The sequence below is a fragment of the Nyctereutes procyonoides genome, unplaced genomic scaffold (genome assembly GCF_905146905.1).
Source record: "Nyctereutes procyonoides isolate TBG_1078 unplaced genomic scaffold, NYPRO_anot_genome, whole genome shotgun sequence".
Classification (NCBI taxonomy): Eukaryota; Metazoa; Chordata; class Mammalia; order Carnivora; family Canidae; genus Nyctereutes; species Nyctereutes procyonoides.
In genome coordinates, this window is record NW_026575020.1 from 50,129,516 (window position 1) to 50,156,837 (window position 27,322).

Consider the following 27,322-nt stretch of genomic DNA (forward strand, 5'->3'; position numbering starts at 1 on the left):
TTTCTGTGCCATGTTTTTCTTATTTGTGAAATAATAGCACTATAAACTGGGAGTGATCCCCTGGAATACAGTAAGTTCAATGTTTGCTACTGTTAGACTGTTATTGTATCCTATTCTCAAAGTCTATGGAGAAAGGGGCAATATATAAATGGAGAGAAAGAGAAAGAGAGAAAGATGCATTTTACTCTGTGCCTTGTGCCTTACAAGCATCAGCACTGTCTGTGCTAAGTAGTTTAATAGTATGGTCTCATCTAATCCTTAGTCCTAGCCAAAGAACACCTTTATTGACTAACTCTATGAACTGGCTTTAATATCATTATGGTAAGTGAGTTTAATGTTCAAAATTTTCACACCCTTCTTCTCTGTTTCACTACCACGAAGGGATAGAATTAGCCATATCACTGATCTTGGGCTCGGTTTGCTTTGGCTTTGTGGTGGGCGGAATATACTTTCTTGCCCCTTGACTTTGGATTTGTCCACATGACTTGCTTTAACCAATGGGATTTTATCAAATATGACTTGCTCAGGAGCTTGAAATGTGCTGTGCAGTGAAACTTGCTCTCTTGCGCTTCTGTGATTAAAGAAGAATATGTCCAGCTATGCTGCTGACCCATGGAGGATGAGAACCACATGGAGCAGACTTGATGCAACTTGTAATTTAAATTCAAGCCCAGCCAAGCCCCAACTAGAGTTGTTAGACACCAGTCATACCACAAATGAGAAGGAATAAATGAGTGTTGTTTGAGGTTACTGGGTTTTTGGGGTGGTGTTTTATGCAGTGTCTTTCTGGCAATAGCTAAGAGAATACATGCACCATATTTCTCTTCTTCAACTCAGGGAAGCATAAGCATAATCCTTACTTAACTTCTACTGCCAACATCTTAAAATGTAATACACGTAAGCTAATTAAATTGAATGCATTCCCCTCCCCCCCAAAAAAACCCCTCCTGAATGCATCTCATTTCCTTTATAACCTAATGGGTTTCTCTGTTTATTAATGTGTGATACACAGGCAAGCAAGCAACTTAACTCACAACTTAAGACACAAGATGGGTCTCTTGGAGACCCATCACTGTCATCAGTTTCTTAAACCTTTTTCTTTCCCTTGTAACATTGAATGATGTAAAATATATAGAAGGGAAGAAATAAACCACACAAATAAAAATAAACCTTGCATTTATAATTTTTCCCTTAAAAATGAAAGGTGGTGTCCTTATATTTATGCCAGCAACTGATGTCAGGTTCTCCACCACAGAATGATTTGTTGTGACCTAAACTGAGATGCTAAACAAATTTATTACATGAATTATAGAAAAATATATTAGAAAAAAGAAAAAATATATTAGAAAACTATACATATTTTGTTTCTTTTCATCTTCACTACTTATATATTTCCATCATTTTATAATATAGTGAACTATTAATATCATCAGAACAGTGTTGATGACTTTTAGTATTCATTGACATGACTTATAAGACTCATTTTAAAAGTTACTGGACATCTATCGCACCCAATACATTGTGATAGGTGGTGGAGAGATAGCGATCCACTCCTCACTCTCATGGAGCTTTACATTTCATGGTGGAGCAGAGAAGGAAGAGGAGACATCAAACAACCCATTGCACAATCAATTGTTTGATTATAATAGAGCACCTGCATTAAAAAAGTAGAGGGTGTTCTAAGAGCAAAAACAGGGAAGACTTTCCTGAAGAAATGACATTTATTTATACAGTGATCTTACCTGAACAAAACTTGGGAAAGGGGGAGTTGAGGATGGAGAAGAAAAGTCTGAGCAGAGGAAACAGCATTTGCAAAGGAAAGAAGAGGTATAGTGTAGAGGAGGCACAGGAGGGAGGTCCTTGAAGGAAAACTGACAGGGAGAGAGGCAGAAGAAGGGGCAGAGGGAGGGAAAGAGATGAGGCTGGAGAAGTAAACTCCTCCCACAGTTCAGGCAAAAGATAATAATAGTGCTGGTGGCAGAGTTGAGAAGTACATGGATTTCAGTTTAGGATTGACAAAGGCTGGACAAGAGATTGGAGGTAATGGGGTAGAGGAAATTTTCTCTGATAATTCCCCAGTTTCTAATTGGTCACTTAGGTGGGTAGCTCTGGCATTTGCTACAATAGGAAAATTTTTAAAAGATTCAGCCACATTAAGAGAAAAATACCCACGTTCATTTTTGAACACACTAATTTGCATCCTTTTGGAAGCGTCAAAGTGGAGATACTCGGCGATAACAGTCAGGTAGGTAGAACTAGAGCAGACGATGGTCCATGGACCAAATCTGGTCTATCACTTGTTTTTATAAATAAAGTTTTATTGGAATGGAGCCATACTCATTTCTTTACATACTGTCTATGACTTCTTTCATGTTACAAGTGCTGAGTTGAGTAGGTCCCCTAGAAAAAGTTTGGGCCCAGGAGCCTACAATATTTATTACCTGGCCCCTTACAGAACAAGTGTGCTGGCCTATAAGATGAACTAGGGCCCTTAGAGTTATCAGCATGTAAACTGTAATTAAAGTTATGGAAATAAATAATACTGTTTAGAGAAAGTATATAAGATGGGGAAAGATGCCTAGGTTAGAACCTTGTGGAATTACAGATTTAAAGAAGCACAAGTGTGAAGTTGGATGAGCTGGCAAGACTGAGAAGGAAGTGTGGAAAAGTATACGAAAACCAGGTGAAGCCTCTGCTGTTTAGTTAAAAGATCAAGTAAGATAAGGAATGAAAAATGTCCATTGTAAATTGACATGGGAGTTGTCAGAAAAAGCTGTTTGGGTGGTGTGATGGGGACAAAAATCATCCTGAGTTGAGTGGAGCCTACATGAAGGCCACCCTTTCACGAAACTTAGTTGTTTGGAGGGAGCTAGAGTACCTGCCTGGGGAGGAAATAAGGAAAGGTCCTGATAACATGTGAAGAAATCAATACTTTTAAATCCCAGAGAGAAGAATCCAGTTGAAAGGAGAAAGTTGAAGAAAGAAGAGACAGAAAAGAAAATCCATTTTACAACCTTCCTGATAATGTTGGAAGGGCCTGGATCCAGCCTGTGAACTGAGGAAGGACATCAGTGAGGAGGCTGGAGGAAAAGGATGGGTGTAGTGAGTACTAGGTCTGTAGTTTAACAGGGTTTGTGTTGGGAAGTTGGGAATATTCCCATCTGTCAGCTTCTTTTTTTTCTCTGAGAATAAGAGACAGAGCATAATCTAAGAGTGTAGGGGCAACAGAGAGTAAGAGGTAGAGACTGGAAGACAGGGAGAAAATACAGAAGGTATAAAATACATTACTTAAGTTCGGCACTTACTTATTTAATTGCAGCATTCATTGAAGTTTGAAAAACTACAAACCCTTTTTGCCAGTATCTTGTCACGTATCAAAAAATTTCATCATCCATATCCCAACAGTGTTCTTTAAGGAAGGAGAAAAACATGCCCATCATTATGCAATGGAATCTATCAATGGAACTAAATCATTAACTGTGGCTCTGAAGTGAAATATCTACATGCCTGCTCAGAGCCCATGATTATACAATCTAGAGCATTTTTAAAGCATTCCGCAAAACTGGAAGAAAGCAGCATATTATTGAATGGCGGCCAAAGCAACTGGACTCATTCTGTAGTAAAGACTGATGACTAAGTTCAGGGAAAAAAAAGTGTATTACTTATTTCTTGATTTTATTGATATTTTTATCAGTCATCCCCAACTGGGGATTTGATGAAGCAGCAATAAAGATTGAATCAATTCTTATATAGTTACCTGCATGTTCAGACTGTTCTTCCATAATTGGGATTCCATATCCCCAACTAAACTTCAGCTGATATGAAAAAGTATCATTAAACACAACCCTCACCACTTCATGATGGTTTTCTTTTTTTTTAAATAAATTTATTTTTTATTGGTGTTCAATTTGCCAACATACAGAATAACACCCAGTGCTCATCCCATCAAGTGCCCCCTCAGTGCCCGCCACCCAGTCACCCCCACCCCCCGCCCTCCTCCCCTTCCACCACCCCTAGTTTGTTTCCCAGAGTTAGGAGTCTCTCATGTTCTATCTCCCTTTCTGATATTTCCCACTTATTTTTTCTCCTTTCCCCCTTTATTCCCTTTCACTATTTTTTATATCCCCCAAATGAATGAGACCATATAATGTTTGTCCTTCTCCGATTGACTTACTTCACTCAGCATAATACCCTCCAGTTCCATCCACATCAAAGTAAATGGTGGGTATTTGTCATTTCTAATGGCTGAGGAATATTCCATTGTATACATAGACCACATCTTCTTTATCCATTCATCTTTCGATGGACACCAAGGCTCCTTCCACAGTTTGGCTATTGTGGACATTGCTGCTAGAAACACATGATGGTTTTCTGAAAATACTGTAGCCATCATTTATCAGCAATTCCCATGATTGTTCTTCCTGCCATGTATGAAAAATATAAATAATCATATCAACTCATCCTAGAGAACACAAAACCAAGTTACAATTATTTAGGTTTATTGGTGTCACATACTATATTCTTAAGTATGTGTCTCTAAATTAGGTCCTAAAAATCTTCTCTATCATTTTGGCTCAATGTAAATATATGAAAAGATACAAATGACATGTCTTTTAAAAAACCATTTGCAGGGGGACCCGGGCGGCTCAGTCAGTTGAGCATCCAACTTTTGGTTTCGGCTCAGGTCATGATCTCAGGGTCGTGAGATCGAGCTCCACATCAGGCTCCAGGCTCCATGGGGATTCTGCTTGAGATTTTCTCTCTTTCTCTTTCTATCCCTCCCCTCACTCTCTCTCTTTTTAAAATAAATAAATCTTTTTAAAAAACTATTTGCAGCATTTTTTTAGCGTGATCCCATTATAATAAAGAAACTGATCTGTGTGCCTACATATATATGTAAAAATATATGTCTATTTATGGAACCAGTTATACGTGCATGTATACATTATCTTAAAAAGATACACACAAATTTAAATACACACATGTATGGTGTGGTTAGGATAAAAGCAAAAGTTCTCTTTTTTTTTTCTTCAGTTTGTATTGCTTAGCTTTTTTTTAGGGTGACTATTATCTTGGTGATTAAAATAATTTAAAAAATTAAAAAGAAAAAAATACTTAAAATAATCAGTGGAAATACTTGAGAATTTGGTAGGTGGTTTTTTTCTCACCAATTTTTTTCTGCCAAGAGTACTAATACCTACCACATGAAAATACTATGCCAGTAGAAATAAGTTGCAGCAAATAATCAGAGTACAAAAATCACAAGTGAAGTTAGAGTATACCTCCAGGTTCTTTGGAGTCAAGAACATTCCTTAGAATTAAGCTCGTAACATTCATAATGGATGAGTTCATGATCTGTAGAAGTAATCCACCCAATAAGTGGTTAATTGGCCTATTACTAATGGAAACGTCAGAAACCTCTGAAGTCCAACTTATGACCTCCTTTTAAATACTTTTTAAAATAATTTCATGTATTACATCCCAGGATTCTTATTAATTTTAACACAGTATTTAAATCTCACTCAGGACAATGTCTACACGAAGAAGGAAAAGGTATTTATTTTCATTGTGTTGCCATATCTTTCAAAAGTATTCATCCTTCCAAACATGGAATAAGGCTGTGGCATTTTTATGAGGACAATACTAATTTCACTGATTTTCTCAAGCAGTATACAAATACTGTGAAGGGCAAAACATGAGCACTTGGGCTGAATAGCATGAGTCAGACAAATGTAGAATGATATGGCAAGAGAGGAGCTATGATTGGAACAGGCTGGCATGGCAGGTGAATTGGCTGCTTATATTCAAAAAGGATAGACTTCAATGAGCCATGAGACTCCAAGGATGGAAAGCAGCAGGGAGCATACACTGCAGCCAGGGAGACTAGTCCCTGTGGCTTCTGTAAATGCTTCTTGACTTAAAAAGAGATGTGATAAATGATCAAATGGTGGAAGCATGGAAAACCAGATCAGTAGAGAATGAACACTGGTCAGTCAGAGCACATGGCCATTGTGGGTAAAGGAAACAGGCAGAAGTCAGAGATCTAGAAGCTGCAATGAAGAATCACCCAACAGAAGAAAGTGATCCAGGGATAAAGACTGAAATCATCTAAGAAGAGTCCAAACTATTTTTTCCTATTCCAACCTTACTTTTTGGATTACACATCATAGAATAATAATGACTCATAACAGCCCAGATTTCAAGGATGAGAGGGGTGAAGGTAATATATGTAATTTATGGCTCAGTGGTTAAGCATCAGCCTTCAGCTCAGGGTGTGATCTCAGAATTCCGAGATCAAGTCCCACATCGGGCTCCTTTTGAGGAGCCTGCTTCTTCCTCTGCCTGTCTCTCTCTCTCTCTTTCTCTCTCTCTCTGTGTGTGTGTGTGATGAATAAATAAAATCTTAAAAAAAAAAAAAGAAAGAAATCTCCAGTAAGTCTATGTCACGTCTCACTCACATACCCTCACCTGTAGCCCCACACCGATCCTACATGGCAGGTGGATTAAGAGTCCTTGCCCCAGGTGAAAACTACCAAAGTATAGGCTAAGTAAATAAATTCAACTTGCAAAACAAACTTCAAGTTTAACATGTGCAGGTTGCCTAATAATGAAACATTGGTCATTGGGTAACACACCTTTCATAAAGGAAGCCAAAGCCATTTTATCCATTATCCTCTGTGTCATGTTAGTGACTGGGGTATATGCCACCACCAGATCAGAGTCATTAAACTCAACCACACATCCCAGGACATGAGGGGGCTGTTCAGGCAGATGGGTAGCTGGTCTCATTGGTCCCTGGCTTATCAAAACCAACTTTAAAAGAATTTTTCAGTAGCACCTGGGTGGCACAGCAGTTAAGGGTCTGACTTTTGTTTTTGGCTCAGGTCGTGATCTCAGGGTGGTGAAATCAAGCCCCACTTCAGGCTCAAGTTTCTCTCTCCTTCTTCCATTGCCCGTTCTGCTTGTGCTCCCCCCCCCCCCGCAAATAAATAAATAAATAAATAAATAAATAAATAAATATTTTTTAGAAAAAGAATTTTTCAGGGAATTTAAGAAATTGAACTTGAAATGAGATGGTTATATGCAATTTTCACTAATTTTCTGAAGTGTATTAGTGGTTATCTAGAATAGGTTTTTAATTTTTGTAGGTTCTAGCTCAAGTATGACAGTAAAGTGTCATATATCTTTAAAGGCCAGACACAGAGATGAAGCAAAGATGGCAAGAAGTTAACACTTGTCAAATCTGAGTTGTGGGCGAATAGGATAGGGTGATGGAATTGGGTCAGTATTTCTACATTTTGAGATTTAAAACATTTTTGATAAGTTCTTTTATAATTCTAGTGGGTGATTATTATAAATGTACTCTCTATCAACTTAACAGCTAAAATATTCTAACTGAACTGCTTTAAGAGCTACCACAGAGAAGGAAAAGAAGGATGTGAACTCTGCTACTCCCAGAGAAATGGTATTCACTATTTTTAAACAGAATACAGCTTCAATGTGGCCAAAGCAGGTACAGACATATCTCAAGGAAACATACCAAATCCCTTTGACCTTTATGTCTGTGTCCTTATACTGGGAACTTAACAGAATGCAAAGGTATTGATAATCAGCAATCTGGCTCCCTAAAACCACTCTATGTTTACAAAAAAGCATAGTCTTGAAAAGAGATCCCAAAAAAGTTCCCTAATATTTCCTCATAGACTTTTTCCCTCAGCCCTCCCAATTAATAAGAACTGAATCAAACTGTCCTCAGTAGGGTGCTATCATTTAAAATCTATTCAGAGGCACCTGGGTGGCTCAGTAATTGAGCATCTGCCTTTGGCTCAGATTGTGATCCCAGGGTCCTGGGATCCAGTCCCATATTAGGCTCCCCTCAGGGAGCCTGCCTCTCCCTCTGCCTATGTCTGCACCTCTCTCTGTGTGTCTCTCATGAATAAATAAAATCTTAAGAAAAAAGTGAAATATAACATGAATAAAATCATATCCAGTTTTTTTTTTGTCAGAGAATTGCCCATGAGCAGTCTGTACTTTGAATGGCGCGCTTTTGCATGCTTATTTAATATCTAGATAACCGCTGAGTAAAGCTAATTAACATCATAGTCATTCTTAGAATCCCAAAGAACGAATTTCTCCTCTTAAATCCATGGGTCCCCCTTTTGTGAACTAAGAATGCCAGACAAATGCAGATGAAAACCAAAACCATGTTCATGGATATGACTGAAGTAATTGATTTTTAGGTCATCATGATGTGTAACAGATTCTTCTGTCTTCAATTTGAAATCACAACTCTGGTTACTCAAACTCATTTGAATAAATGTTGATGTCATATACAGATTACAAGGTTCAGAGACCCCTGGGTGGCTCAGTCAGTTAAACATCTGCCTTTGGCTTGGGTCATGGTCCCAGGGTCCTGGAATCAAGCCCCATGTCGGGCTCTCTGCTCAAAGGGGAGTCTGCTTCTCCTTCTCTTCCCTGATCATGCTCTCTCTCACTATTTCAGTCACCATCTCTGTCTTTTCTCTTGCAAATAAATAAAATCTTTTTTTTTTTTGCAAATAAATAAATCTTAAAAAAAAAGATTACAATGTTCAGAGAACTTGCTCTATTTTCTTTTTTGACAAAAGTTAAAGCAACCAAACATCAAAAGAACTCTAAATTCTAACAAGAAAGTTTCTAAGTGAAACCATTCATCTTCACCTAACAGCTATACAGGTCTGTTTGAATAGCTCAGTAAGCTACCCACAAAGACATTTTAAAAGAAAAAAAAAAAAAAAAAAAGAAGCCACAGGGAAAAGTAACCTGTCCTAATGCCTACACATTCCCAAGAACTAAAACCTTCCAAATTCTCAAAAGGCTACCCTGAGAAGTATAACACTGACCAGAAGAAATTAATTATATTTGCACACACTTCTGAGCCTCTTTTCCATTTTAACATCACACTAAAATACTACATAACTGAGTTTTAAAAATTAATTCACTCATTAGATCTATAATGTAAAACTTAAAATAATTTAGAAATATCAGAATAATATAATAATTTTAATAGTATCAATCAATATGTTTGGCATTGGCTACATGTATATACTTTATGCCTTACCTTATGCAAAGTGGAAGGTAAAAAACAAATTTAACTGTCAGGAAAATGAATGAGGAACTTAAAAGGACCTCTGATTCATTGTTTCCTTTTCATCTAGGAGGACAGCTAAGATTCCTTCAAGGGCTCTTCTGCAAATGTTTGCCTCTTTTAAAACTGTTTTTATTCAGTTTGGCATCTGAAAACAGGACATAGCCTGTGTGTAAAAAGTCTGCCAAATGTTCTTTATTTGTTAGGGTGGTTTTTGTTTGTTGTTTTTTTTCCCCCCGCACATCTTTCTTGTCCAGTTACTCTGCAGGGACTGTAGTTATGGATGGTTGGCTAAGCACGGCACGTGATATTTATTGTTCTGTCCTTCCAGCATTCATAAAAAGTAATCAGATTCCAAAAGGAAGAAAAAAAACCCCACAGTGTTTGGTAAGTGATTAAAAACTAGCTTTTAGTGATTAAAAATTAGACAGCCAAGTCAAAAAAATAAAGAGCAGACTAAAAAGAAAGAAAGTTGAACAGAGAGAGGAAAAATGAGGGCCAGTCATCTCAGAAATCAGAATAATGCATGTGAACAAAAACAGACACATGGATCAATGGAACAGAATAGAGAAATGGACCCTCAACTCTATGGTCAACTAATCTTCAACAGAACAGGAAAGAATATCCACTGGAAAAAAGACAGTCTCTTCAATAAATGGTGCTGGGAGAATTGGACAGCTGCATGCAGAAGAATGAAATTGGACCATTCTCTTATACCATACACAAATATAAACTCAAAATAGTTGAAAGATCTAAATGTGAGACAAGAATCCATCAAATCCTAGAGGAGAACATAGTAATAACCTTGTTGAACTTGGCCACGGAAACTTCTTTCAAGACACATCAAGAAGGCAAAGGAAACAAAAGTAAAATGAACTATTGGGATTTCATCAAGATAAGCTTCTGCACAGTGACGGAAACAGTCAACAAAACTAAAAAACAACCTATAGAATGGGAGAAGATATTTGCAAATGACATATCAGATAAAGGGCTAGTATCCAAGATCTATAAAGAACTTATTAAATTCAACACCAGAGAAACAAACAATCCAGTCATGAATGGGAAGAAGACATGAACAGACATTTCTCCAAAGAAGACATAGACATGGCCAACAAGCACATGACAAAATGCTCTGCATCACTTGCCATCAGGGAAATACAAATCAAAACCACAATGAGATACCACCTCACTCCAGTGAGAATGACTAAAATTAACAAGTCAGGAAATGACAGATGTGAGGATGCAGAGAAAGGAGAACCTTCTTACACTGTTGGTGGGAATGCAGGCTGGTGCAGCCACTCTGGAAAACAGTGTGGAGGTTCCTCAAGAAGTTAAAAATAGAGTTACCCTACAACCCAGCAATTACACTACTGGGTATTTACCCCAAAGATACAAATGCAGTGAAACGATACCTGCAACCCAATATTCACAGCCATGATGTCCACAATAGCCAAACTGTGGAAGGAGCCACGATGTCCTTCAACAGATGAATGGATAAAGATGATGTGTGTGTGTGTGGAATATTAGCCATCAGAAAGGACGAATATCCACCATTTGCTTCAACATGGGTGCAACTGGAGGGTATTATGCTGAGTGAAATAAGTATATTGGAGAAAGACAATCATCATATAGTTCACTCATATGGGGAATATAAGAAATAGTAAAAGGGATTATAAGGGAAAGGAGGGAAACTGAGTGGGAAAAAACTAGAGGGAAAACAAACCCTAAGAGATTTCTAACTCTGGGAAACAAAGAGTTGCAGAAGGGGAGGTCTTGGGGAGATGGATGGGGTAGCTGGGTAATGGGCACTAAGGAGGGCACTTGATGGGATGAGCACTGGGTGTTATACTCTATGTTGGTAAATTGAATCTAAATTAAAAAAAGAATAATGCACATGGGAAGTTTTCACCTAAAACTTAACTGCCCTTCAGTTAAGTAGTTCCTTGTACAAATGATTGCTGTGTTCTGGAAAGTATGCAGAATGGCTTACAACGCTTTTCCTTATTTACTACTGAAAGCAAACCTATGTCGCTACTAGAGTCACAACCGTGTTACAGATTCGAAAGTGGGTCTTCTAGATGGAGGTTATTTGCGGATGTTCAAATAAAGGCAGAGCCCACATGTGAGCCCAGAGCCGTGTTTGGGCTCCAGGCCCCTCACTCTCAACAACCGCTATGAAAATTATGCTAATTAAAACAATACCTAATACCCATTTTCATAGTTTAATAGTTTAGACAAGAATGGAGCACCCTGAGACTATTTCAATGACTACCATTTTCATTGAGAAAATGGATGTAAACATTGTCTTTGACTCTAATTGTATCCCTCCCTTATTGTTGGTCACATTTCTCCTCTTATTTTGCCAGTCACTGCTAGAAGTAAGAGTCTATGAACCAAATAACACCAACTATTTAACCTGGTTCCAATTCCAGACATTAATGATGATATTTATTTTATATGGGTGTGGGGTAAAAAAAAACAACAAAAAATCATATTATAATACATACACATGCTTTCTTAGGAACTAAATTTAGAAGCTAACTTATTTCCATAGTTTTAGGGATTTTAATCTCCACGATAGTGCAGTGACGTGCTTACAAGTGCAGGAGTCTGAGATCTACATTCCAAACCTGTCACTCTTCAGCTTGGACAGGTGACACCGAATCCCCAGGCCTCCATTCCACATGTATCACGGAGGCTGGACTTTGTTCTGAGCCTCTGCACATTTCTACCTGGGTAGTAAGTACTGCTTCTGGGTCCCAAGGCTGAACTCCTCCAGACTTGGATTTGTGGGGACCCATGAATCAAGCCAGCCCTCCTCAGCACACTTCACAGATCTTTTAATCTACTCCTTGGTCTTCCTACTCTCCCTGGGTCCTCAGCCCTACTTCTGCACTCGTTTCAGTACATAAATTTAATGTTTTACTGAATCTCAGAGACCACTGGGTGGAGGCTTCCCTCCCACCCTCTCTGCTTCCTGTGAAAAGTTCCCAGAGGAAACCGGGCCAGTCTTTGCCAGACTTAATCTCCCTGCCTCACCTCTCAACCCAGTCTTATAACCTACTCTAAAATCCAGCTCCCCCTTTATGACTTCTGATATAATATCTTCTCTCCTCCCCTCCTTTCTGTGGACATGCCTAATAATTAATTATACGGGGAAATTTTCTACTGACTGCTGCTGCCTTTCTTAAGCCAACTAATCATATAAACTTCGTCTACTAGCTCATCTCACATTCACTGTGCAAATCCCCATGGTATTAGTTTCTTGGGGCTCTGAAACTAGGCACCACAAACTGGGTATGTTAAAAATGACAGAAATGTATTCCCTCACAGTTCTAGAAGCTGGAAGTCTGAAATCAAGGTGTCATCTCCCAGGCCACGCTCTCTCCTGGTTCCTGGGGCTTGATAATCATCCTTCTCATCCGTATCTTTGCTCTGTAACCTCATTATCACGTGGTGGTCCCCTCTGTGTCTGTTCTGCCCCCGCTTCTTATACAGAGACCAGTCATATCAGATTAAGGGCACACTCTACTTTGGTATGAGATTATGTCTATAAAGACCCTATTTTCCAAATAAAATCATATTCACAGGTACCAGGAGCTGGGACTTCAATCTGTCTTTTTTGGTGGCATATGATTTGGCCCATAACAAACACACAGGCAGTACAGAGTGAACTCAATTTTTATAGCTGATGGTCATTTGACAGTTTTCCTTACCCCCATACCCATGCTAGTGAAACTAAATGAAACTAAGCTCTCAGATCTTGCCAATGACCACTGACATCTTGGTATCAACATCTGCAGTACTGTTTTTTTGTTTGTTTGTTTTTGTTTTTTTTTTTATCTTTCTGTAGCATTTTACACTGTTGAGACCTATTGCTAGGAACTCTATGTTACAATTTACCATTTTTCTTCTCTGACTTCTCTTTTTCTAACAATCCTCGGTTTATTCATGTGCCTTCGTACTTTTTAACTTCAAATTTTGGCCTTTCCTTTAATAAATATATCCACCCTTTCAGCTTTATCCTAGATCTATGTTTTCAGCCATCACCTCCTTATACTGGATCTATTTATTCCATTTTGACACATCAAAACTCAAGTGTCTAATTTATCTTCCCAACACACTTGGCTCACTAAGCCTTTTCTTTTCTTTTTTCTTTTCTCTTACTAGATACCCAGTTCAGAATCTCAACACTTGTTGAATGGATAAAGAAGATGGGTGTGTGTGTGCATGTGTGTTCATGTGTGTGTGCAATAGAATATTACTCAGCCATAAAAAAGAATGAAATCTTGCCATTTGTAACAACATGGGTAGAACAAGAGGGTATTATGTTAGGATAAATAAGTCAACCAGGGAAAGACAAATACCATATGATCTCACTCATATGTGGAATTTACGAAACAAAACAGATGAACATAATGGAAGGGAAGGAAAATTAAGATAATAAATAAAATAGGATGAAAATAGAGAGGGAGACAAACATAAGAGATTCTTAACTCTAGGAAACAAACTGAGGGTTGCTGGAGGGGAAGGTGGTGGGGCGATGGGGTAACTGGGTGATGGGCATTAAGGAGGGCACATGATGGAGTGGCCACTGGGTATTATATGAGACTGAGGAATCACTAAATTCTACTCCTGAAACTAATAATACAATATAGGTTAACTACATTGAACTGAAAAATTTAAAAATAAAATAATTTTAACATTTGTTTTGTGTTTCTCTCTCTTCCTCATAATCAATATCAATTTAATTACCAAGCTCTACTGGCACTTAGGGGCTTATGTAGATCTCTAGAAAGGGCATTATGTTTGCCTTGTTGGATTTAGTCTTTTTCCTGGACTGGAGAGCTGGATTGAGGAACTAGTTCTCTCCTCAGATTCATCTTTTATAGTTATACCAAAAGTTAGCTTCTTAAATATTCTTCTGTTGTAGGTTGATTGATTTGTGCATCCCAGGTTTATTTCTTGCATAAATAAAAATAATTCAGGGATGGCTGGGAGGTTTAGTGGTTGGGCATCTGCCTTCAGCTCAGGGCATGATCCCGGAGTCCTAGGATCCAGTTCCATATCGGGCTCCTTGCATGGAGCCTGCTGCTGCTGTCTCCGCCTTTCTCTGTGTCTCTCATGAATAAGTAAATAAAATCTTTAAAATACAATTCAGATTTCTTTAGAAAAGTAACTATATTTTCAAAAATTCATTTCCCTTCTTTCTTGCTCCCAGATATGAATGATATTTTATTGCTAGGTCTTTTTAAAAAGAACAGCTTTAGTTTTAATGATTGAAACTATTATTTCCACTCAATGATTTTTTTAAAAGATTTTATTTATTTATTCATGAGAGACACAGAGAGAGAGGCAGAGACACAGGCAGAGGAGAAGCAGGTTCCCTGTGGGAAGCCCAAGGCAGGACTCCATCCCAGGATCCCAGGATCACGACCTAGGCCAAAGGCAGACGCTCAGCCACTGAGCCACGCAGGTGCCCAACTCAACGATTTTTACTTTTGTTATTATGCCCTCGTTTTTATTATGAAATATCTCCAACATATAGGAAAACATAGGGGAATGTAACAAAATACCATGTATATGTTCCCCAAACTTTAAAAAATTAATATTTTGTCACAAAGTGTCCTTTGTAATCTCTCCCTGATCTTATGCCTGTTCCTTTAGCCCAGGGCATCTCTTCCCACTCATTTCTGCTTTATGAGTTATATATGAATTCCTGAACAGAATATACCATTATTTCATGTGTTTGTAAATTAAAAGAATAATATAATACTACATATTTTATTCTGCAACTTGCCTTGTTCACTTAAGATTTTACTTATATTTTATATATCCATGTTGATACATGTTGATCTAACTAATTTAACTTTTTAAAGAGTGAATAAAATACAATTCATTTAAAACTTACCTATTGCTGGTCACTACGTCTCCAGACAGTTTTTCATTCTTACAGACAGGTGTTGTGACATCCTGGCACCTGCCTCCTTTTGCGTATATGTAAGAATCTCTTTATGGTGGTGGGAAGTAAGAAAAAATGGTGCTCTTAATCAGTACACCTATAAATCAGAAATGTCTCATGGACCCTACACAAAATATTTGAAATATGAGTGGAAACCCTACAATGCTGAAGAATTGATGGTGATAGAAAGGGAGGTGGGCAGGGGGTGGGGGTGACTAGGTGATGGGCACTGAGGGGGGCACTTGATGGGATGAGCACTGGGTGTTATTCTATATGTTGGCAAATTGAACACCAATAAAAAAATAAATTAAAAAATTTTTCAAAAATAAAAAAAAGAAGTAAGACTTGAAAAAAAAAAAAAGAATTGATGGTGATCTATTCATTTCCCAGCTATCTAACCACATAAGGTTGGATCATTATACAGATTTACATATTATACTAACTCAATTTAGCTGCAACATGACTGAAAAGGATTTCTACAAAATAAAAAAGTGTGCATTACTGAGGGGGTGGCACTAGGCAGGATGAGCACTGAGTGTTATGGTATATGTTGGCAAATTGAACTCCAATAAAAAAAAACTAAAAAAAAGTGTGTATTACAAATTATTTTAATAATGCACATATAGGTGAAAAATAAGAAAATGGCACTTCAAGTATGAAGTATGGCCACGTATTCATAAATGACAAGAACTCTTCCATCTTTATATCATCCTATCTGGTTTATTGTTGTAAACATTTTATATTAACACAGTAATACATGTGGGATGCCTGGGTGGCTCAGCGACTTAGCGCCTGCCTTCGGCCCAGGGTGTGATCCTGGGGTCCCGGGATCAAGTCCCACATCAGGCTCCCTACATGGAGCCTGCTTCTCCCTCTGCCTATGTCTCTGCCTCTCTCTCTGTGTCTCTCATGAATAAATAAATAAAATCTTTTTAAAAAAAGATATAAAGTCAAGATTGTATTATCTACCTTGTATCCATAGCTCCTAACCTAGTGTTTGGGCCACTGCAAGAATTTAAACACAAAAGACACTAATAATCACTGACTACTATGCATATGATCAAAGCCAGTTGAGTCTAGGGGCCAACTGGCTATGCACCAGGCTCCCTTTCCCAACACACACACACACACACCCTCAGAATGTAAAACTCCTTTGCCACAAAAAGTCAGTCTTTTAATTATGCACTCTTTACAAATTTGTCTTTTCTGATCTAAATGATCAAATAGCTTTAGGGTGAAAATCAAGTAGAGTTAATTTTCAGAAGCTCTCAGGGAAAGGAGCTAAACCCTCCAAAGTCTGTTCCTGAACTTAGAACTTGTCTCCTTCTTTAGACCATTCACAATTTTTGCCCGGACACCTCAGGCTTCCCTGTATCCAGGATCTTCTCAAAGCAGGTGATTGAGATATCCATTTAAGTTTGAAAATCACTGTTTAGCTACTGCAAATTCTCATTTCTCTATGCTTTTCACAACTGACCACTTTTGACTGATTATCTTCAATTGACCTAGCAGGAAGACAGGAAGAATAATAAAATTTTAGTCACTACCAGCTACCTTTGGCAACACACACCCTCATATGTGTGTGGAGTTGCATGCATACCCAGAGCTCTACCTATTACACACATCGCTTTTAATGAGTGAATTCAATGTTGTAAGTGCCATAGGGCAGAAGCCAGATCCCACGAGAGGCTTAGTAGCACTCTCTGAAGGACATCAAGAACATAAGCTCTTAAGTCACACTGCCTGGATTCAAATCCCATTGTGCTACTTAGGAACTCAGTGTCATTGAGTAAATCATTTAACTTCTCTGGCCTCAGATTTTCCAGCTATAAAGTGGAGGGTGAAAATAAAGATCCTTAGTTCTTAGGGTTGTTGTAAGAATTAAATACAATATTCAACACTGGTGGTAAATACATGCTCCAACTTTAGCAAGTACTAGAATCACCTGGAGAGTTTGCTCTAATTACACAGATGGCTGGACCCCACTCCTGGAGTTTCTGATTTGGTAGTTCTGGGGTGACCCGAGAATTTACGCTTGTAACAATCCCCAGCAGATCCTGACATGGGCAGTCAGAGAACCACTGGTCTACAAAAAGTGCACAGAACAACAGAATGATGCCCTGCACAGAGTACACACTCAAAAAATATTATTACTACTTCTAAAGCTTAGTTCTTAACATATCAAGTCTCTTCTAACAGCAGGAATTATCTTACTTTTAAAGATTTCCCCCCAAAAAACTAACAGTTTTGACTCATCTTGATGCTTTGACCCACCTGAGAATTATCATTGAAATACTTAAGTGATTGTTTACATGGGGAAAAAAATAAACTGAATTTTCTCAAATATGTATCACTAGATTTACTGTTGAAACAAAATAAGAAGTAAACATCAGAGACGGTAGTTTATCTTTATTAACAATGTTATCCCCAAAGCACCTTTTCTGGCAGTTTCTTTTTACCATCTCTGCCCATCTCCCTTCCAGTGATCCCAGTTACCAATAAAACTTACTTTCCACCTAAGAGATAACATAGGATTCCCCGGCCACCTTTTGGAGAGTTCCTGAAAAGTTTTGGATTTTGTGGCTCCTTAAAATGAACAGAAGGTGGGATTTAAAAATCCAGCCTCAATCCCTGTCTACCACCCACTTCCTGTGCTTTCTAACCTCCGGCTGTTCAGCTTTCTTCCATGTGATGAAGGGCTAGACTGTCTTCTTGCTCATCCTCTTTCTTGTTCTTTGTTCGGACATCGTGAATGCTGCTGTCTCCTTACTTCCCAAATGAAGCAGCACAAGGTTCTCGTGAACCTTGACCATTTGACTCAGTAGAGTTCAGCCTCAGGCTTCCCAGACTGCCTTGCTGGCTCCAGTTTGGGCTCTTGGGCCATTGCTGAAGCAGCCTTACTCTACCCTTTTCTGGTCCCTGGGAAGTTCCCCATCAGCACAGCCCTCTGCTGCTCTCTGCTGGTCAGAGGGGTTCACATTTTGCTGGGTCTCTACTAGGCACCTGCAGCAACTTACCCCGCAGCTTTCACCTGGCAGATTAGAAACCACGCTTCTTGGTCCTTGGAGTGAGGTGGGAGGATGAGGATACTGGGCCTTAATTGTACAGCTTGAGATAACACGTTTTTGAATAAAAACCTGCCACATTTCCAATGTGAGATTCATTCTCCCCCAGCACAGAGCTCTGCGTTTAAATTGTAAATTATTATTCTAAATTCTTTTGACTTTCAGTTAGACTAAAATGACCAAGAAACCTTCAGTGGCTTTTTATACAATTTAGTTCTCACCCTTTTTTCCTCCAGCTGCATGGGAAAGTCCATGAGGGCCACAAGACGACTCTGGGTTTGCATCTTTTATTAACAATACTATATATGACTGTTAATGGCCCTAAGTCAGATAGTATCTGTAGAATTCCTTTAAAGGTTCTTACCTTAAACTTCAAAATGTAAGCAAAGCTATACTGCAACGTGTGGATCTGCCATAGTGTCTTCGCAGATATTTATTTCAGGAACTCCTTTCTAATATTCACAATACAGGCTTGAAATAGGCATGCCCCTTCCCCCAAGATAAACTCCTTCCTAAATTGGGAACCTCATAAAGAAATGGGTAGAGAATAGCAGATAAACTTTACATGTAATAAGAAAAATCACAAAATAATCAAAATATAAGAGTAACAAAATAGCACTGAGAGAAAACTTCATTATGCAGAGACCTTCAGAGTAACTTTGCAGATATCTCTCAAACCCTGAATGTTTATTTAAAAAATTAGAATTTAACACCTGAAATTAATATGACATTATTTGTCAACTATACTTTAATAGTGACTTTTTAGAGGAAAAAAAACCATTAGAATTGAAAAGATGTGTCTATTAACTTAATTTGAGTCAGAACCAGGAACCAACCTCCCTTGAGTACCAGCATATGAAGCATACTTCTATATGGAAAAACCAAAGAAGAGTATTAAAGACAACCTTTCCACGGAAACCACTGGGTAAATGAATTGGATCTACTTTCAACCCAAATCTATGAGTTAATGTCCTCAAAGAGGGAGATCTTGCCCTCAAGGAGACATCTGACAAAATCGAAGCATTTTATTGTGTTACTGGCATTTAATAGGAAGAGGCCAGGGATGCTGCTAAATACCCAACAGGGCAGCCTCCCACCCAGTCCCCCAAGACGCACAACAAAGAAGGATCCAGCCCAACTGTCAATAGGGCCAAGGTTAAGATACTTGGCATTAAAGAATCATGAATCATCTTTGTGCAAAATTGATATTATAACAAAAAATCCAGTATACTTTGGATAGTAAAGGGAAAATGAGAGAATGTTGTTCTCCAGTACAGCATTATTTGTGTTGCATTTTGTTCTATCCCCTCTGCAGCACAACATCTTACCAAGGCCTCCAATAACACCACTTCTTGCTCATCTGGTCTATGATGTCAAAAAAGTAGACAATGCCATGCTCTTTGGGATGCCCAGCTGATCCAAGTTTCTTTGGAATATGTTGAGGGTGGGAGGACTCTAATCTAACCTTAGGGCAAGATTGAAATGTACTTCGACCATTCCATATTAATGCAAAACCTTCCTGATTCTCTGATTGGAATAGAAAAATCATTTGCCAAATAAATTAGCAGCTGAATACCATATGACAGAAGCTGTTCTTAATCTGCTCTTGCAAAACTGCATTATCTGGCTAAGCTGCTAAATAGGAGCTATTATTCGGTTGAGTTTGCAGTAGACTGCCATCTTCTGAGTCTGGTTTCTGCAGGGACTAGATCAGTATGTGAAAATGGGAGGTGTAATAAAGGCTATATTTACCTGCATCTTTAATTTCTTCCATTCTCTCTCCATCCCCCCCCCCCCCCCAAGAATGAAATGTTGGTTTTATTTCCTATCCTACTGAGAAGAGGGCAGTTTTAAGCGCTTCTCTTTGGTCTTCCCCACTGTACTAGATTGAATAGTGTGCCCTTCCCCTCAAAATTCATGTTTTCTGAGACTTGTATTTCTAAATAGCGTCTTTGCAGATGTAACTAGTTAAGATGAGGTCATATTGGAATAGGAGGAGCTCTCAATCTGAAACGACTGGGTGTTCTTAGAAGACAACATACACCAAGACAGATTCACAAGGAAGATGGCCATGTGACAAAATCAGAGTTAAGCAACTGCTAGCTAGGGAACTCCAAGGATTTCTGGCAACTACCATAAGTGACAGAACGGATTCTGCCTCTGAGCCCCCCCACCCCCGCCCCGAGAAGGATCCAAGACTTTGTGGACTTCTGGCCTCTATAACTGTGAGAATAAAATCTGTTATTTTAAGCCACTTAATTTGTGGCACTTTGTTATGGCAGCCTTAGGAAACAAACATACTTGTTATAATAGTTCTCTAACATAAAAGGCCACCTGAACAGCTGTCAGCTAACTCTTTGAAGATAGATCCAGATTTTATTCTCATATTAGCATTTAGTTTACTTCCTAGATAGTCCGTGATCCGTTTTGATCATTAAATGAGCAACCTAACCACCATCCATGTCTTAATCTCCAGTTATCAAGAGGTAAACTTGGGTGACCTTAAATGGCTCTTTCATTGGTAAATATGTAGAGATGGTGAAAAAATTATTTCAAATTATTGTATGGACTTTTTGGAATCCTGCTTTTTTAAAGATTTTATTTATTCATGACAGAGAGAGAGAGAGAGAGAGAGAGAGAGGCAGAGACACAGGCAGAGGGAGAAGCAGGCTCCATGCAGGATGTGAGCCCAATGTGGGACTCGATACTAGGTCTCTAGGATCACACCCCAGGCTGAAAGCAGCACTAAACCGCTGGGCCACCAGGGCTTGCCCTGGAATCCTGTATTTATGCATGTGTGGGAGTAAGCCTTCTAATCATGTAGTTTTGTCATGTCCATTTTTAAGATGCTTGAAATTAAGTTTATTTGCTTAATTTAAAAAGGTGATTAATTAGATTTGCAAGCATATTATAGGTTCCTGGGAAGAATTTGTCCATTAAATTTAAAATCTTGTCTAAGTGTTTGGAAGAATCAAAGCTATCCAAAAATCCTAAGGAAATCGATAAATATGTAAGTAGTGTTAAGTATTTGGGAATAATTTAATCTATAAACATAACAAAATATAAGTGAAGTGGTTGTTTTATATTTTCACAAAATAGAACTGACAAAAAAAAGAACTGACATAAAAAGGTCTACAAGAATAGCGTTTCAGCTTAAAATATAAATGTGAATTAAAGCACAAGTAATTTTCAATGTTCCCTCTGCACTTGAAAACTCCCAACAGATACTAAGAAATGATTACTAACAATTATTAGTGCCAGGTTTTTCCATTTTTAATGAGCCACTCGTTATTCATTTATCAACACTAAATAACAAAAAACTTCATTTTAATATACAAAATGAAAGGTTTATCCTAAATTTTCAGTTCTTAAAGCTTATTACTAATAATATAGTATTTATTTTTCTTAAAGAGTAGCATTGAGAATTTACTTACATATAACACATTATGAATAAAAATAAGTAAATTTTGACCTTACAAGAATAGCTGATATAAAAATTATTTACCTGAGAATAAATTCTTTCATTGTATATAATATGTTCTTTCAGGAGAGAAAATGAAAAATGGATGTTAGCCATATTAAAAATATATTAAGGATAAGCATTCCTATTTTTCAAAAGTCAGTGCCTATTTATGTGTTACATGAAAATACAGATGAAAATACAGTTTCATCAAACTCATAGTACAATCAGAATGAAATGCATGACCAATAGAACAATAAAAACAAGGACAACACTTACCCTAAATAGAATTAATTGTGCACCAATAAAAGTGTTAGTACCACTAGCAAAGCATTTGTGCTATTATAGTTACATAAGTGTTGATCTTCCTCCTGCAAGTGAGATCTCACAGGGCCAAAATGGATAGTTATCTTTCTATCCAAAAAACTCACTGCTTGAAAGATCATCACTCAAAATGGTCTGTTGCATTAAATTACTCTAAAAATATTTTAACAATTAACCTCAAAGTAATTGCCAATTTACAAAAGAAATGTTTTTAAAGAAAACCTACAGCCTTTTGTTCTCTACTGATAACAAACTCAAAAAAAAAAAAAGAGCAAAGTGAAATGTATATTCATCATCATGTTTTCATGGTTACCATCTGCTTGGATCCCAACAGCTGCAGACAGAGGTTTGCTTTAAAGTCAGTAACCAGAGTCACTGAGTAAAGTCCAGGCTTTACTCTGAAAATTTGATCGTAGATGGAAAATATAAACTAGGTGATGCTGTTTTTTTCCAACCTTTGCCTAATGTATGTATTTATATTTATTGTTGGTATAGAAAAAAATTTAAGATTGAGAATTTAAGACATTTTGAAATAAAATGTGTTCAAAAACATGAACTATCCACTGTAAATAAAGATAAACTTCCTTTTGGACTGTATTCTTTTCTTCACTCACCCTTGCTTTCCTAAGTATTAAATTTTACTTTCCAATTTAAATAAAAACTCTAAAGAAATTATACTTCTGAATAGGAAAGATTTTACTACTGTGAAAAAGGGAATATTCCTACATATAATTTAATTCATGATGAAAAATATATTCACTCTATGTAAAAACAAAAAAAATTAAAGTCTTTTTTAAAAAAAAGCTTATAAGAGCACAATAATAAAATAACTGAACATAATGGATAAGAACCCAACTGCAACTACTCAGCACAACCTCAACTTTGACTTTCCTTTTCGTTGGTCACACAATCACAGATGCACAGTGAATGTGGCAAGTCAATGTGCAGGAGCAGGTAATGTTCTCAGTCAGCTACGTGCTATTTAAAAGAACACATTTTCCTCAGTGTGGTCAGGTCCTAAGAAACTACCTTTTCAGTGACTGTTCTAGTGAATTAGGGATTGCTTTGTTTCTTAAACTGAGTTTAAGTGCTCCAGGCAATACAGGACTATAAAAATATACGCTAAAAAAGAGGCCCCTGGGTATTTATATGAATACTAGTTACTGAAAGGTATCTCTTTAAATTTACGGCACCATTTAGCTGTGACTTGCTTTAGAAAATGCACAATGCTATTTAATTACCTACAAAGGTAAAGATTTTTTTTTCAAATGTGTCTTGAGTTGTATTTATTAGGCAGTACTAAAAGTTCAGTGAAAGTTACAACTTTTACTTAAGATGTAAAAGTGAGATTCTCAGGTGAAGAATCCAAAAGCTTGGTATCATGAGGTAAGTGGCTGTCAGCTGCTGATCGAACATGAAAAACTAGTGCCAATTAAATCTTAAAAGGAGAAATACCTTAGCAGTGGGTTGTAAAATCCAAGCAAAGACTGTAGACAGTTCAGTTAGACTAGTGACAGATTAGAGCAGATAATCTCTGACAAGTCATCAGAGGTAGCTGGAAAGGTAGGTATCTTTAGAAATATATGTAAGTTGCCAAAACAATGGGGAAGTATTAGTCATAGACCTTGGGCTGAGAAAGAACTGCTAGAGCCTAAAATGACAGATGCCTTATAGTGTAGTGTTAAAAGTTCACTAAGTTTCCCTAAGTTAAAGAGTTAATAGTGGGGATCCCTGGGTGGCGCAGCGGTTTGGCGCCTGCCTTTGGCCCAGGGCGCGATCCTGGAGACCCGGGATCGAATCCCACGTCAGGCTCCCGGTGCATGGAGCCTGCTTCTCCCTCTGCCTATGTCTCTGCCTCTCTCTCTGTGTGTGTGACTATCATAAATAAATAAAAATTAAAAAAAAGAGTTAATAGTATTTCAGTAAAGGATTTGGGTATTTAAAATAACTCAGTACCAAAAAAAAAAAAAAAGAGGGATCCCTGGGTGGCGCAGCGGTTTGGCGCCTGCCTTTGGCCCAGGGCGCGATCCTGGAGACCCGGGACTGAATCCCACATCAGGCTCCCGGTGCATGGAGCCTGCTTCTCCCTCTGCCTGTGTCTCTGCCTCTCTCTCTGTGACTATCATAAATTAAAAAAAAAAAAAAATTAAAATAACTCCGTACCAAATTCTTCCGTTCCTTTTTTTTTTTAAACTCTTTATACTGTAATTCTCACACTCCCAACATATTTGTCTTTGCAAGTTGATACTTCCATTCATCCGGTGGAAATACAATGTCAGCTAGTATTATTTATACTACATTATACCTATAGTCCATACACATGGGCTCTACCAGGAAATATTTCCAAGATTACATTAACCATAACCTTACTTCAATTCTGACAGAGCAAAATTCTGGTTTCTCATTAAAGTGAATTATGTATAGTTTTCTTCTAATCCTTAAATCCCAAAGGTTTATTTATCTCCTGCCATGTGCCACAGTGAATTTGAAGTGAGTTACTAATTAACCTAGACAGATATACTTAAAACTCTATAAAGGAGATATTCAAATAATAAAGTTTACGAACGAAAATGATTACCCAACAAATTATTTTATTCTGTAATAAAATATAATGTGCCCTTTGGGAGAAAGATGACAAAAAAAATTTATATATTCCATGAAGTGTACAGGAAAGCATATGGTCGATTCTTCCAACTGTGTAGATGATGTCATTCTAACCGCAATCAGGCTATTACATAGTAAGACTAGAGAAAGTCTTCCTTTAATTATAATTAAAACACCTGTGAATTTTATCATGAGCAGAAGAAATGTTTCTTCAACGACCTAAATCATCTATGTCTAACATCACCTAATAGAACAAGGTCTCATTTCATTTATTATGATGAATGAGTGCCACCTAGCGGATGTCACCTCTTGCAAACCTCTATCTGCACGGGACTACTTAGTGTTTACTGCTCTCTGGGATGTCAACTTCCACTCAAAGTTTAGAAATTAAAAAAGAGAAGCAAGAAATTTTTGCTTTATATTTCTTGTCTATGTATTGTTTATGTATTAGGCTTTTTAAATTTAGACTGAGATATCACATACTCAAGTAACAAGATGGTATAAATTTAAAAATAAAGATAACCATTAAAAATAAAACTATTGTCACTATTTCTTTAAATCGTAAATTTAAAAGCACTATTTTTGAAAGGTAAAAAAGTAAATATTCGACCTCACATACAGACTGCAGTTCAATATGCTTCATGTACAAACATGCAGTTTCAATTATTTATACACAAGTGTTATTTAAAGAAAAGCAAAACATACAACCACAGCATTTCAATCAAGGAGCTTAGGAAAATCCCAAATGCTTTCTTGGTTCTTCAGTTACCATTCAAATAATGTATCTTTAAACCAAAGTCAAAGTAAAAAAAATAAGTTCAGTAAGCAGATTGAACTGTACATATTCAAAACACCACTCTGTCTTCCTGTGTTCTTTCCCACCAAAGTGTGCTGTTTAAAGTTCCACAACTGCTATCTTCTTCCTCTTGTTCTTTAGTGAGTTCTACGAAAACCTAATGAAAGTAAATAAGTGAATATAGTATTCTGTATTGCAATGATCTCGAAAAATTTTTAATTACATCAGACACAGTGTAAGGCTACATCTAAGTACATTAACCATTCAAGTATTAAGAGATATACTGGCATTAATATTATTTAAACAGATCCTTTAAATCACATACAAAGATGGATGTTATAAGGACTAAGATTGTTTTCTGATTAATATATGTTAAGTAGCACTGTCATAAAAAATAATTTATAAATATTTAAGCAATGTAACTTAGATATATGAAATAATATTAACAACCTTCATTTTCTTTACTAAATAAACAATAATGAACTTTTCCAAACAAATAGATGGAAAGTTTAAAGGTTTTTTAAAATTATACAAAATTTAGGTGTATTGTACAGCAATCTGTCTCTGGTTCACAAACACCCTCTCTCTCCAATATAAATCTAAACAACTGAGGGTGCCTGGTTGGCTCAGTTAGTCAAGCTTCCAACTCTTGGTTTCAGCTCAGGTCATGATCTCAGTGTCAAGAGATTGAGCCCTGCATGGGACCCTGAGCTCAGCGGGGAGTCTACTTCCCTCTCCATCTTGTTCTGCACCTCCCCTAACCCGGACACATTCTGTCTCTCTCTCTCTCTCTCTCAAATAAATAAATCTTTAAAAATAAATAATTAAGTCTAAACAATTAGATATCAGACATTTTCTTCTATAAAAGAATTTTTAAAAATTGAACTTTATAGTACCTGTTCCAACGTTGCTTGAGAAAAGCTATATTCTTCAATGGCAAAAGTATGTTTAGCTATTAAAATATGAAAACAGTATTTTACTTATTAGTATTTATAAAGAATAAAAATGGCAGTAACTACTAAATAGCTAACGATCTGTTTTTTAAAAAAAAAAAAACACTTCTGTAATCAGTCATTTAAATTTGAAGCTGCCAAAACATGTTACTTTCCTCTATCTTGGTCCCCTTGTCTCCCTCAGGATCACCACTCTTCTGCAGCCGAGATACCACACCTGCAATGTTACTTGCCTCACCTCGTCTTTGCGGAGCTTCTCCTGTTTACCCTCCTCTGTCTTCCTTACTATGCCTTTTCTCATAACTTCTTTGGCTTCCTACTCTATGTCCCATTGCCCAATTTCCAATACAGCCTGGTCTGAATTTCTTGCACTAGATTCTGGATATAATTTCTATGTCCATATGCTTTTTTTGTATTTATTTTAGATCCTTTAACAATCTAATCTAACACCAAATTTTCTGCCTTTTTATTGATTCCTGTAGTGAAATTCTCCTCAAGCAGCATTAGGTTGTTTAATAGTTTATAAATTCCATAAAACAGCTTGTATATGAATATCTGTTCCATACAGGAGCTTACCTCTCTCCACTTGCTACCAGGTATCTTTATCCTGCCAACCATTTATTTTAAAAAATGCCAAGTTTCAATAAGCTGCTTTAAGCTTTTAGGAATGTCTACATTCCTAACCCATGAAATCTCCTCTTCTCTCTTCTGCTGCCACTGAAATCTTGCCACCATCACTACTTCTAGGGCCTGATACAAAGTGAGGATTCTGGAAACTCAATGTTCTCATTTCTGGAATGAACCACGAGTGCTAAATAAACTGAACTTTCTCAATAGATGCAATGTGAAAAACCATGGTGATGTCTACTAAAATAGTAAAAGGTTTACACTGCAATATAGCTCACCTACCAAACCCCTACAATGTTAGTATTTACCTCTATCTTACGTTAAATTAATAAAAGGTTATCTTTTTACTTATAATGGTTCCCACAAAAAACAGTCTCAATTTCTAAACTTAAAAAAAAAATCTT

The 27,322-nt window shown here is 37.3% G+C and overlaps 1 protein-coding gene across 2 annotated transcripts in view; it reads right to left on the reverse strand.

Annotated features, from left to right (window-relative positions):
• Positions 1–24,512: 24,512 nt before the first annotated feature.
• ABCA5 (ATP binding cassette subfamily A member 5) overlaps positions 24,513–27,322 on the reverse strand; it is a 70,322-nt gene continuing 67,512 nt past the window's right edge. For both annotated transcript variants that reach the window (XM_055334616.1, XM_055334627.1), the window contains exons 38-39: positions 26,235–26,290; positions 24,513–25,495 (exon numbers count right to left, since the gene is read on the reverse strand). In XM_055334616.1, coding sequence (XP_055190591.1) covers positions 25,388–25,495; positions 26,235–26,290 — 164 coding nt within the window. In that variant the 3' untranslated portion in view covers positions 24,513–25,387. The remainder of the gene's footprint in view (positions 25,496–26,234; positions 26,291–27,322) is intronic.